Source organism: Notothenia rossii, assembly GCF_949606895.1.
Source record: "Notothenia rossii genome assembly, chromosome: 6".
Lineage (NCBI taxonomy): Eukaryota > Metazoa > Chordata > Actinopteri > Perciformes > Nototheniidae > Notothenia > Notothenia rossii.
Genome location: NC_136909.1, coordinates 34,923,361 through 34,937,698, shown reverse-complemented (window position 1 = coordinate 34,937,698; position 14,338 = coordinate 34,923,361). Strand labels below are relative to the sequence as shown.

At 40.9% G+C, this 14,338-nt stretch overlaps 1 protein-coding gene across 1 annotated transcript in view; it reads left to right on the top strand.

Moving 5' to 3' along the window:
- Window positions 1–14,338, top strand: part of wdfy3 (WD repeat and FYVE domain containing 3) — a 104,169-nt gene that overhangs the window by 23,447 nt on the left and 66,384 nt on the right. The window contains exons 6-10 of the mRNA XM_079689878.1: window positions 420–612; window positions 989–1,175; window positions 1,958–2,124; window positions 10,867–11,343; window positions 11,692–11,802. Of these exons, the coding sequence (XP_079546004.1) occupies window positions 420–612; window positions 989–1,175; window positions 1,958–2,124; window positions 10,867–11,343; window positions 11,692–11,802 (1,135 nt within the window). The remainder of the gene's footprint in view (window positions 1–419; window positions 613–988; window positions 1,176–1,957; window positions 2,125–10,866; window positions 11,344–11,691; window positions 11,803–14,338) is intronic.

The following is a 14,338-nucleotide window of genomic DNA, read 5'->3' as shown; positions in this document are numbered from 1 at the left end:
AAATGTTTACCAACCCTTATATTAGTCTATCCCTTATGTATTCATTGCTGTTATAAATGGTGATACATTAATGTTGTATTGGTTACATTTCACAAAATTCATGTAATTCTTGTTTTCATTCATGCTAATTTTCATTCATACTTCTGTCATTATGGCTGTAAAAGAACTACTTTCATTCTATGTAGTTTTTAAAACTTCTTAAACAGACTCAAATGTAAGTTGTTGAAACCCATAAAACGCCTGTACATGAGTAATTTGATCGATTTACAAATGTGATGAAAAAAAAGATGGTTCTTTTAATCTGCTAGTTTGGAAAGACCAAAATGAAACAAATTACTGTCGAGAATTATAGAAGGGCTTTAAATCTGATACCTTCACCTCGAGTCAAATTTCGTGCCCTCTCTTTCCGACTCTTGCAGATACTGGTGAAGCTTTGCACCTTTGTGTCTCCGGCGGAGGAACTGGCCCAAAAGGACGACCTTCAGCTGCTGTTCAGTGCCATAACCTCCTGGTGCCCCCCCCACAACCTTCCCTGGAGGAGGAGTGCAGGGGAGGTGCTCACCACTATCTCCCGACACGGCCTGAGCGTCAACGTGGTCAAATACATACATGGTAAATACAAACGTTAAGCACGCGTTGGACATCCGTACGTATGTAGGGGATTGGTTATACAGGCTGGGAGAAATCAACATGTATCACACATTATGCTGTTGTTATACATAAAACACTGAAGTCAGAGCTGTCTTATTGATATTTGAAGGCTCCAATGTGTTTATTTGCATTGCATTTCATATTGAGGTCATCTAAAAGTCACAGAAAGTCATCAGGTTACATTTCGTAGATACTTACTGTAGATCAGGTTGCCTATTACATTTACGGTTAATTATTAATTGTAACAAAATACTTTATTAAAGCAACCCTCCAACCCCTGGTCATCTCCATATATTCTGTCACACGTCAAATTCCCCCTTGTGCTCTGCGTCCACAGAGAAGGAATGCCTGGGCACATGTGTGCAGAACATGCAGCAGTCGGAGGATCTGTCGCCGCTGGAGATTGTGGAGATGTTCGCCATGCTCTCCTGCTTCCTCAAGGACTCCAGCGACGTGTCCCAGACCCTGCTTGACGACTTCAGGATGTGCCAGGGTTACGCCTTCCTCTGCGATCTCATGCTCAGGTACAACTTCAGCCAATCTGGGAGTGGGACCCCTAAAAAAACCACGCCTGATTGCTATCCTCGCTCCAAAATGGTGGAACGAGCTCCCCCTTGATATCAGGAATGCTGAAAGTCTACACATTGTCATTGCAACTTAAAATCAGCTGGTGTCTAGAGAAATGATCGTCAAATAATTCAAAGAAACACAATATTTGTATCCTCCTAAGATCCTTTTTATACTTGAAAGTTTGGTTTTCTCCTGCAGAAGGTTACATCAAAGAAAAACACTTACATCCAGGCCAGGTGCAATTTGTTTATCGTCCCTCTCTCTTTCTGCGATTAGAAAACACATCATCCTATTCACCAAAACATTAGTTTTTTCAAAGAATACTTCACTCTGAGTGTAACATTAAAGCATCTGTCATCTCAAAAGTTCTCAAAAACTCTTAGATATTTTTTTTTGTTAAAAGTTACATTTCGTTTCATTTTGATTACACTTTAAGAAAGCGCTATTACCAGAATTCCCATTACCACATCCTCCATCCCAGTCAAATGAATTCCAGAATGAAAAACCCACCTGTTTCCACTGCATGCTGGCTATTAAACCCAACACAAGAAAAGTTGTATTACTTAAAAGATGTATTGAAATGAAATGCACCATCACTTAAAATGGTTTGGCTTATTTGAAGCAAATACACTTGCAGGTTTATTGCTGCTAAAGGACATTTAATAAGGTACATATTAAGAGCATCCTTGAGTGTGTTGTACGCACATTTATATAAAACTATATGTCTCTTATCCAGACTGGAACAGGCCAAAGAGGACGAGTCGAAAGATGCCCTGAAGGATCACGTGAACCTGGTGACCCGTCTGACCACGTACGGGGTGACGGAGCTGAAGCCCGCCGGCCTGACAACAGGAGCCCCCTTCCTGCTGCCGGGCTTCGTCCTCCCGCAGCCTTCTGGGAAAGGTACATGCAAGCGTGACTAATGACATATTTAATGAATCTGCTGCTTTTGTTATTTCTTCGTAACTTGCAAAACCCATAGAATTAAAACAACATTTTGTAACACACAATGATTTTAGTCAGTGTTGGAAAAGTACTCAGGTCCTTTTCTTGAGTATAAGTTAAATTACTGTGGTCTTAAAATACCCCATTACGAGTTAAAATCCTGAGTTGTAAATGTTTCCCAAGTAGAAATACAGAGGTATTATCAGTCAAATGTACTCTGAGTATCAAAAGTAAAACAAATCACTATTCAGAATGGCTCTTTTGATATAGAATTTTAGGATTCAGTTTTTAACAGTAGCAAATACATTTTAATGTCAACGTTGTAGTTCATCAATATGGAGCCAATTTTAGAGACTTTTAAAAAATACTGTGGTTATTAAAAATGACAGTATTTCATCAGATCCTGGGTTTTTATATGTATAAAATAGCTAGTAACTATTTGTGTTTAATAACTAGTATATGTTACATTAAATGGTAATACTCAAGTAAAGTATGTAAAAATAGTTAAAAGAGGTAAAAAAATAAATAATGCATTTTGTTACATTCCGCCAGTGATTTGAGTAAAACTGAATTTTATTTTATTTGGAAAAAATGTTTTTCCTCAAGTCCTCCAGCTGCTCTGCCTCGACTCTCCGTGATTTTTGTTTGAAACTATATCCACATATCTATAGCTTTTGTATTGAAATTTTAGGAATTCAAAAAGCGAAAAACACACCAAACACTCATTGCAAACATTTGAGCTGCTTCTCTCTTCTAAAGTGATGATCTATTATCACCCTCCAAAGAAGGATTTCAGGGAGTTAACATGTTCTCTCCCTTCCTCGTCCAGGATGCAACCCGGTGGCTTTCTGATCACAGGGCTCGCCTCTTAAACCCTCACAATAACTCTGTTTGCTCAAAGCCCAGAAACAAGAAGAATTACTTTTTGTGAAAAGCCCCCCTGTATACCCCAGCCACCATATCTCCCCCTTCAGATCTTAATCCCTAAATGACTTTGATGCTTGGCTGATTTCAGTAAGCCTAACCTGTTGACGGACACCATGGCAACCATTCCGCCTGTCACTCTGCTGGAGATGAATGCCTAAAGCTTCCTGCATACAAATGGCCTCTCTAGAGTCCAGAGATGCTAAGGTGGTTTAGAAAATCAACCCGAGCCAAATGTTTGCTGCCCCAGAACCTGTCTCCCTTGACCTTCAGTCTCTTTTGTTGAACTTTTTTTTTGTACAGTATGTTAAACATTTAATAAAACAGCTTACAATTCTTTACAAATCACTAAATTACACACACAGAGCCACTGGCGGCACATATCAAACCCGGGCCGGGAGGCGGGGCCACATGACCGAGCCCTTTAAACCCAATAAAGCTTGACAAAAATATCGGGAGTCCGGGTTATGGTAATCTGACGCTCGTGCGTAAAAAGTCGCTCAGCCAGTAAGATTAAAATTTAAAACAATGTTTGAAAGAAAAGTAACTAAAGAAAAGGTGTAATATTTAAGATTTCGTTTCTGCAAAGGGTATAGAAACGAAATATATATCAGAGATAATAATGATATAACATGACATAAAGTCCAACAAACCACGAGGACAACGAAAACATAGCCTAATAAAATGACTACATTTCTGACACACCATTCACCATGGACAGCCAGCCGCCACCATGAGAGCACAGCAGTGTAAAATTGGCACGGCGGCCCATACATTCACGTACAAGTAGGCTACTGTACAAATTAAATCTGAAGTGTACTCCCCACTACTTGAAGGGCACTCGGCGAGCCTTGCGCTCCGCAAACTCGTCCACAATCCGCTGTATGTCCAATTTCTTGGCTCGGTCACTTTCGATGGACAGCAAGGCCAGTCCACTCAGTCTCTCCTGTCCCATCGTGCTCCTCAAATAGTTTTTGATGAGTTTTAATTTGGAGAAAGAGCGCTCGGCGGTTGCCACGGTGACAGGAAGAGTCAGAAATAAGATGAAGGCTGTGCAAACCTCACTGAATGTAGATGTTACTGCTGGGTTGTAAACAATGAGCATTTTTACCAGATCCGCTACAGATTTTAGTTTTTGTATTTTGTCCCTGAAACAGGTTCTGAAAGAAAGCAGCTGGCCAGGGAAGCTGGCGGCGATGTCCCGACTGTAGTGCTCTCTAAGCCGCTGGGCAGCTTGGTGTAAATCCTCATCCTTTGCTTGTAGTAGTGTGTTGGGGTGAATTGCCTCAAACATGTTCACAGTTGCATTTAAGATGGTGAATCTTTGGGACAGTTGCTGGATGATTATATCGAGACATGCATTGAAAACGGTCACCCGAAAGTTGCTCTCTGCGTCAGTGAGGCGGCTGTCTTCAGAAAGTTCATCAAAGTGTCTCTTAACTTTCCTGGCCCTGGTTGTTTCAAACTGTGTTTGACTTCCCCATTTAGTAGCCAGGGCAAGAGTGGCGGACTTCGCCTCATCAAATTGTCCCCTATACTCCACCAAAACACTGATGGCATTTTGCAGTAGAGTAGATGCTTTGAGAATATCCGCGTCTTTTGCTTGCATTAACTGTGAAGCACAATTTATGCTTTCCAAAAATCTTGGTCTGCATGTTGACCAAAAATAGAAAGCTACATTTGCTTATGGCATTCTTGAGTACACTTGCTTCATTGCGCTCATCCTTTTTGTCACTGGTAAGGGATATTTTGACGAGGGCTTTTATAATGTCTCCATATCTGTGCCTTAACGCAACAAGCGCATCATGGCGAGATGACCAGCGAGTGGGACATAAGCGTTTTAATGTGATAGTTCTGCTCTCTGGCGTGATTAACTCACTGAGCAATGCCCATCGTTTGATACTGTGACCAAAAAAGTTGTAGAGCGTCTCTACAGTGTCATAGAACTGCTTCACTCCAGGGACATTTTTAACAGAGTCGTTGAGTGCTTGGTTGAGATTATGAGCAGCGCAATGAACATAGTGGGCAAGGGGCTCCTTCTCGGCTATTCTTGCTTGCACGCCTGAATACACACCACTCATATTAGCCGCCCCTTCATATCCCTGTCCGCGACATTTAGACAGATCTAATCCGTTTTTCTCTATAGAACCAAGGATTTTGTTTTCAAGCTCTGAAGCTGATGAACCTTTAGTCACTTCAAAACCCAAAAAGACTTCATTGATCTGTATATCTGTTGCAATATCCATGTCGTTCTTAACAACAGTTATGTAGCGGTAAACCTGACTCAACTGGTCTATCTTTGACACATCTTGCGTTGTGTCCATGATGACGGAATAAAATGGGGCTTCGTTTATTTCATCAATGATGTCAGCTTTCACACGTTGAGATAATATGTAAATAATCTCATCTTGAATCTGGTGACTGAGGTATTTCACTGACCCTTCTGTTCGGTTGATTAGCTCTTTCAAAACAGGGTCGTAGCGAGCCAATAATTCTATTATTGACAAAAAGTTGCCAGCTTTTCCCTGACCTAGAACCTCTCGATGTCCCCTGAATGCCAAGTTGCTTGAAGCTAGAGTGAGAGTTACATTAACAATGCGCTCCACGACCTGTCTCCAAAATTGGGCGGCATTACGCACATTCCTCTCCATGTCAGCGTCTATTGTGCCGTTGGTTTTCCACTGCTCATATACTACGCATGCACCAAGGTGTATTTGAGTGGATTCATGCCTCTCAATTTTAGTAGAAAGATGTTTCCAGTCTTTTATTCCGTTTACCCATGCATTGTTGTAGAACGGTGCCTTTCGGTTGGCAAAAAGCCAGCAAGGCTCACAGTAGCAGCAGTCCAATTTTGGGGAATAGCACATCCAGCTGCGTGGAAATTTCATCCCAACTTTAGTGGTGGAGGTGTAATAGCTTTCTGAAAAGCAACGGTTATCCTTGTCTTTGGGAAATGGACCTTTGGGTTTGCATGGGCCCATTTTAAGGATATATCTTTTGATATTGGCGTCCTCAATGTTTTCAAAAATAGTTTGCCCGATCAGTCGGAAAACGCTCCGGAGGATAATTGCAGGACACATCATGATCCGTGGTCTGAGTTTCACCCGTAGGAGTAGCGTGAGGAGGAGACCTGTTGCTGCTTTCATTCCCAGTGTCCGGTACTTCTTCACCTTGCGGCGCAGCAGGTAAGGAGCCGGAGGGGGAGGGGTGCGGCTGGTCAAGTGTCAGGCCTGGCTCTCCTATAGACGAGCAGCTAGCAGCTGCTGAGTCGTCCCTATTATTATTATTATTATTATTATTATTATTATTATTATTATTATTATTATTATTATTATTATTATTATTATTATTATCATCATCATCACTACAGCCGAGACACAGAAAAGGAAATAAGCTAGGCGGCCGAGCTACACGAAGTAACAACAACCATGATATCAACATTTACCACAAACTCACATTTTCTTGTTGACAGTGTGTGTCCGTGATTGTAGCCTACCTGTAAATCTGGCTAACCCCCACTAACGTTGTTGGCGGGCTGGGGCTCGGGGATAAAACACGGCTGGCTGTGGCAACAACTTCAGGGTTCATCTCCCGCAGCAGGAGGAGTAGGGCGAAAAAAATATCCATCTAGCTTGGACAATTTGGCTTTTCCTTGTTCCTTTTTATCTTTTTCTTTGCGTTTTGTAGCTCCACTTTTGTGTTTATAACTGCTCATGCTTAGACAGTGCTCTGTTGAATGACAAGTGATTGATGATGACGTTGACGTTCATTTACGTATGATGTTGATGGGCGGCTGTTGATGACGATTTTACCCAAAATACATTTGGAGACAATAGAAGGGTAAAACTTGCAATTTTTCATGTTTTAATGTTAAATGTGAGTGTGAAAATAGCAGCACAAGTTCAACTCATATTATAGGCTACAATGCTTTATACCTAATATGACCAGGAACGTCAGTGCACTCAGTGGCGCGAGGCAGCAGGGCCCGCCGGCGAATATCTCGGGGGCGGAGCCTGCTGCCTCGGCGACGGGCCCCCATTGGGTCCCGACCATCCCGGGCGCGGGGAGCCCTGCCCCTACAGCCCCCCCTGAAGCTCCGCCCCTGCACAGAGCTACATGTGGGTAATGAGACCAACTATAGATGAGAGTAACAAATGCCTCACTTCCGGGCAAAAATAACGGCTCCGCCCACTTTTGGGGGAAAACAATGCTGTCAGTTGAATGGCGGTCAATACAAATTCTGAAGTTTTTGCCAATCCGATCAGAAATGTAAGAAAACCGGAGATTTTTGGATCTTCAAAGAGCCCGATTCCAATGGCCAGACAGGCAAACAATTGCATTAAGCCATTAGAAATCGACGATCGGGCTCGATATATGGTTAAATATAGCAGTAGGCTATTTATTTTCATAGATGAGAGTAATATCTGTCACTTTACGGCCCCGACCACTTTTGGGGGAAACAACGGCTGTCATTTGAATGGCGATCGAGCCTGAAGCCACAGAGATCTTCTGTTACTGTCCTTTCTTCTTAGAGGAAGTACAGAAACACGTAACTCTGGATTTGTTTGAATGTTTTAGGTGCAATGAATAAACAACACAGCAGCTTTTTGGAATGATAAAGCTATTATGTTCTGCCTCACTCATGAGAGTAACAGCTGGAGAAATTACAGCCTCGCCTACTGATTTTAATTTAACCATATATCAAGACCGATTGTCGATTACCAATGATCGAATCAATTGTTTGCCTGACTGGCCATCGTAATCGAGCTCTTTGAAGATCCAAAAATCCACGGTTTTCCCCAAAAAATTATTGGATGGGCAAAAACTTCAGAATTTGTATTGACCACCATTCAAATGACAGCGTTGTTTTCCCCCAAAAGTGGGCGGGGCCGTAATTTTTCCCCGGAAGTGACGTAGGTGTTACTCTCATCTATAGCATGCTAAATGTTCAACTGCGAACAGAACTAATGGGGTGTCTATATAAAATAAAAGCTACATAAAAGCGAAGTTAGAACACTAGTCTGCCTTGTCTCTCAGAGATGATTTCACACTTCTCTTTGAAACAGCAGGGCAGTGTGCTTTTTAGTCGCTCATGTTGGCCACAAGGTGATTAGTAATACTGTATGCACAACTCCTAACACATTACAGACAGCAACTTTATGCACTACTATTTCTTCAAAGTTCCCCTGAAATGTTAGAAAGAACAACATTTTCCTTCTTTTTTTTTGGCTGCCTGCTCCACCAGCTGTGCTTTTATATATTGAATATGTACAAATATTAAAGACGTTACTCCAACTCCGTTTACAAAATCTTGTCTTCTAGTTCATTTGGAAAAATGTGTTAAACAATTTCTATTTGGGTTGATGGTCATATAATTATTTGGAGCTATTCATACTACAGGGATCCATTTAAAATGTATTTGTGTATTAAAAGTACTTATGCTGCTTTGTGAGAGAATATTTGTAAAATGGTTATAATTCAAATTAACTATAAAAATAAAACTCAGATTAATAATGAAAATAATCGCCCTAATGCGGTTGTTGTTATTTTGTTCTCATGTTAATTAATTTACTTTGACTTAATTTTACCTGGAAGTGTTTTCATAATATACTATAATATGGTAGCTAAGATAAAGTAAAAGATAAAACCCAAATGAATACTATATTTTCTCCCCTGGACTGACATTTTTCCATTAATTATCTCTTCCAATGTAATATGTTACAACCCTTCATTTTTCATTTGTGTGCTTATGTTACATTGTGAGCTGTTGTTAATCTTTCAGACTTTATTTTAGGAGAGTAGCCCACAAAATGAAATGTGACAGATTCTAACAGTAGGATCTTTACAGTGTTTGAACTCGTCCTGTCCCCTCTGCCCCACCTCTGATCAAACACCGTTGCCAGCTCCCTGTTGAAAATACACAAAAACGATCTGCTTTATAACCCCTGCCGCCTGTTTTATCACACACACATAAACACACTTGTGTGTTGTTTACCCATGTAATGACAGCTCCAGCTGTGTGCAAAGTCATTACCAGAAGCCATCATGGTGTTAGGGGCCGCTTACACGCTTAATTAGATCGCCACATTCACTAATCGGCCCTGTGTGTGTTTAGGTGTGTGGGGTGAAACACTTCAGTGGCACTTTTATGTGTTCCTACGTGTGTGATTCATTGCTCTGGGTTTTTGTCAGTTACTCCAAAATGGAAGTCAGATTATGTGTGTAGCGTAGCTGATGCATATCATCTGTCTTTCATGCTTTTGCACTTTGTCATGTCTTTGTCTTTCCATTATCCTTTAAGTACATCCCTCCACCTTAAACATTTTAAACGGGCACTATTGTGCTCATTTCAGGTTCATATTTTTATTTTCTGTGACATGTTTCCATGTCATGTTCAAAAAGGTCTTGGTAAGCTGGCTGGCTCTGTTGTGGTTGGTCATCTGCTTGGAGATGTCCCGCCCCTTAGCCTATCATGTACAATGTGCTGGTGCTCTAGCCAATAGAAGCGCAAATGTTCCATACTGATGTCATTATGTACGAGGCGTTTCAGGCAGTGGTTTGGAGAGAAACTCCCTCTGGAGAGAACTTTGGGATTTTAGCCTTTGCGCACCATTCACATGCACACAATCCTATATAACACAGTACAGGAAAAGGTAACCCAAAAAAGCATAATGGGGCCCCTTTATGCGATACTGTACCTCATAGTTTAACACATGGGACTTTTTTTCTTTCATTTCTTAAAAAATTGACATTTTCAAACGATGCTTTTCAATAGGAAATACGGTAGGTTTAACAAAAATAGAGATAATTGTTGAAGAAACGGTACTTTAAATTAAACCAGTCTCATGGAATGATACCCTCAGATGTCAAAAAGCAGTCTGAAATACAAATGTCAGAATGACGTCAACATTTTTTATGAAAAAAAGATCTATCTTTGCTTTTGGAAACATATTAAGACTTTAAAAAAAAGCTTATTTATGTATACTGTATTTGTATCATTTGGCATTTAATCTTTCCATACAAAAATACCTTATAAAACCATTAATGGAACACATCAGTCATCCAAGACCATGATTTATTCTGCTTTTGCACTGAAAAGGAGTCAGGCTAGAGTGCCTTTATTGGCAAGTCAATTAGAGATTTGCTTTTTATGCATCCAACTATTTGTTAAAAGGATAACAGTAATAATACAATTCATCCCAAAACCCCTTATAGTTTGACAGCTGTGCTTTAATTTCTCCTGGCACGCTGATTCTGCCCATTACTGCAAATGACAGCAATTATTGTTTGTTTTTCAGATTAGTTTGTTAGTGTTCATTTTCTGTCTTTTTTTGTACCTTGGTATAAGTTGACACTAAAACGATCCGCTGCATACATTCAGTGTTCCATCACTGGATCTGCTTTTTGTTTGACTTATGGTTATGTCCACTTTTTATGCAATTAATTAAATGTGTCATACAAGTAAACTTTAATTTCAGCTCAGATTTTACGACATTTAACCCAAAACTTATTTTTTCTCGTTGCAGTTAAATGAACTTCAGTTTAACTGTACCATGTTTCCGGATTCCTGAATGTTCTTAATATATTCCTGCGAGCCAAAAATATTGTATTTCTAAATTAATTGAATAAATGTTTACAAATGTTTGTATTTGCAGCTCACATAGTTGGTACCTTAACTGGGACTATTACAAATATAATGAATCATACTTTGTCCTTCATATTTGTTTTGTCACAACTGCAAACACTAACTTTTCTCCTTTTTCTTTTCTCTTCCAGGCCACACAGTGCGTAACATCCAGGCTTTTTCGGTTCTTCAGAATGCCTTCCTGAAGGCTAAAACGAGCCGCCTAGCCTGTATGCTGCTGGACGCCATCGGAAACATCTACTCAGGTGAGTCGGCCAACTACTTCATCCTGGAGTCGCAGCACACCCTGTCGCAGTTTGCAGACCGTGTGGCCAAGCTCCCGGAGGCCCAGGCCAAGTACTTTGAGCTGCTGGAGTTCGTGGTGTTCAGCCTGAACTACGTGCCGTGCAAAGAGCTGTTCAGCGTCAGCGTGCTGCTGAAGTCCAGCACATCACACGCCTGCAGCATCACGGCAGTGAGAACGCTGCTGAAGCTGTCCCGGCACGACCCCGTGTTCAGCGACGTGCTGCGGGAGGTCGGCCTGCTGGAGGTGCTGGTCAACCTGCTGCACAAGTACGCTGCCTTGCTCAAAGACCCGGCCACGCAGCAGCCACACAACAATGATCAAGGTGAGGGGTTTTTCCTTTCTTCTGCTATTGTGATAAATTACAATTTAGCAAAGTGGACCGTAACAGGGCTGCAGCATTTATTACTCTTCCTTCATTTTATTTTATCTTCAATTGGGCTATAGGGCAGTGGAGTAATGACGTATTTTTCCAACCCAGAAGCATCACAAGGGTTTCCCTACAAAAGCCAATGGGATACCCCCTTTTATGTTTTGTAAGGCGTAAATGCAATCACCAAGCTAACGTGAGGCTATAAATGAACTGCATCAAAGGGACATGACTTCATGTCCCTACATGTGCATTTGATGCTGTGATAATGTGGTCTCATGCTACCCTCCCCTCTCTCTGCAGCTGACTGTAAGAACAACGCGGTGGCAGAGGAGCAGAAGCAGCTGGCCTGGCTGGTGATGGAGACACTGACTGTGCTCCTGCAGGGCTCCAACACCACCAACACCAATGCAGGTACACACACACACACACACACACACACACACACACACACACACACACACACACACACACACACACACACACACACACACACACACACACACACACACACACACACACACACACACACACACACACACACACACACACACACACACACAGGCACCTGCTCAATATGCCATACACGGTGGTGTCAAAAAGGTATTTAATTGGGTTTTAAATCCAGGCACAGAAGATATCTTTTAATTATGTGATGCTAGTAATGATACTCATCAGAGATAAATAAGGTGTTAGAAGACACATCAAGCCTTTATGACTCAAATGTATTTTTTAAATGTGAACATTTAACAAACTGTATTGGATGGAAACTGACCTCACTTAGATAAGTCACAGTAACAGTACACATATAAATGCAACACAGACAATAACAATATTTTAATTTGATATTCTTTGCATTTGGTTGTTTTCTTTTTTTTGTTTTAACCGAAAGCGTAAAAAAGCGTAAATGATTCAAAAAAATTAAGGAAAATAAATAATCCAACGTCGCAGGCCTATTATGATTTTTGGGGTTTTCGCATTCCTGTACTGTGTTTTATCGTTTTTTGTGCATGTAAATGGTCTGCAAAAGCTAAAAGTTCCCTCCAGAGGGAGTTTCTCTCCCACAGCCGAAACCCCAACTAAAAACCTTCAATTGGTGTCCTTTGTTTAGTTACAGAGCAGACCGGGCTCTGGTTTCAGACAGAGGGTGAAAAGAGGTGCTGCAGCACAGGCAGTATGAGAAAAATAAAGAGCTTTTGGAACATTACAGCATGTAAACATGTCACAGTAGAGTTACAAAATACAAATATGAACCTGATTATGAGCATAAAAGGGCCACTTTCAGCTTCGGAACTACAGTAGATTACAAGGCATTTGGACCAAACGCATACAGAACGACCTCTCTTTTAAATCTACATAGCACGCAAGTTACAAGTTACGCAAGTTACAGATGCCTTTCGTAAAAATTGACTTTAATTTGCGTTTAATTAACCTCGATATCTTATGAAGAAAAATGATTGAATTCAGGCCAAAGAAAGCCACTAACTTACATCTGCATGTGTCCCCCTGGCTGAAATGTCCTTGAACAAGAAACCTCCCCCACCTCTTCACGGAGCCTTTACCTCTGACCTCTCTGTTGAGATGGAGAGGAAGGAACATTTTCCTCCAGGGATCAATAAAGCACTGTATTACATTTCCCTAAACCTCGCTCTCATCCCACATCGTTCAGTGTGTGTGTGTGTGTGTGTGTGTGTGTGTGTGTGTGTGTGTGTGTGTGTGTGTGTGTGTGTGTGTGTGTGTGTGTGTGTGTGTGTGTGTGTGTGTGTGTGTGTGTGTGTGTGTGTGTGTGTGTGTGTGTGTGTGTGTGTGTGTGTGTGTGTGTGTGTGTGTGTGTGTGTGTGTGTGTGTGTGTGTGTGTGTGTGTGTGTGTGTGTGTGTGTGTTGTAGAAACGTGATGAGTCACAAAGATAACACACCGACAGCTCAGAGCTACGTTCGACCTTGATGACTGGTTGCTTTCGTCAGAAGAACCGGATGATGCCTGTGATGTTCTGGAGCCCTGCGTGACACACTGGTTAAATTAAATGTTATGCACAAGGCAGTCGCATCTAGAGAGGCCATTAGTGCAAAAGAAGTGGAAAGAAGTCAAGTGCGTCAAACTAAGTCAGTGTAAGAGCCACTTCAATGAACAGATTTAAATAAATACATATTTCAATTCAACAACATCATGAGCAACCAATTTGTTTATTATTACAACATTGTCAATTGCCTCTACCACATCCTCATGGTGAGTCATAATGACAAAGTTCTCCTTTTTAAATGACAAAAAAAACTCCCATGAAAAGCAGAGATCAGATGACTATCTCACCAATCTTCAGCAAAACTACAAGGGGACAAATTATGCAAATGTTCAGGTTCATATTTGTAATGAATGCCTTGACTGTGACATTTTTACACGTTTCATGTTAAAAAAAAAAGCTCTTGATTTTTCTCATACTGCCTGTGCTGCAGCACCTCTTTTCACCCTCTGTCTGAAACCAGAGCCCAGTCTGCTCTGATTGGTTAGCTGCCAGCTCGATTGTGATTGGTCAACGCTTAGAGATTTCCTGCCCCTATGCCTATCATGTACAATGTGTTGGAGCGCTAGCTTTTTTGAAAACAAAAGAAACAAATGTAGTAAAAACTCATCCAAATAAATCATAATACTGTTTATTTTTTAAAAAGGCTGCCTGTGTATTTTACACTTAATTGAAAGCTTTATTGGTCTGTAGATTTAAATCAATAATAGGAGTGTATTTATGTGTACTATGGTTGTAATACGGGTGTTAAAACAGAGTAATAACAGCTTAATTATCGGGCTATATGGGTGTAACATGGTTAAATTGGGTTGTAATCATGGTTTCACATGGGTGTAATTAATACCCGAGTAATATGGGCATAATAGTGGTGTATTCATGTGTAATATGAATGTAATAACAGTATAATAATGGTTTATTGTAAAAAATAGGAA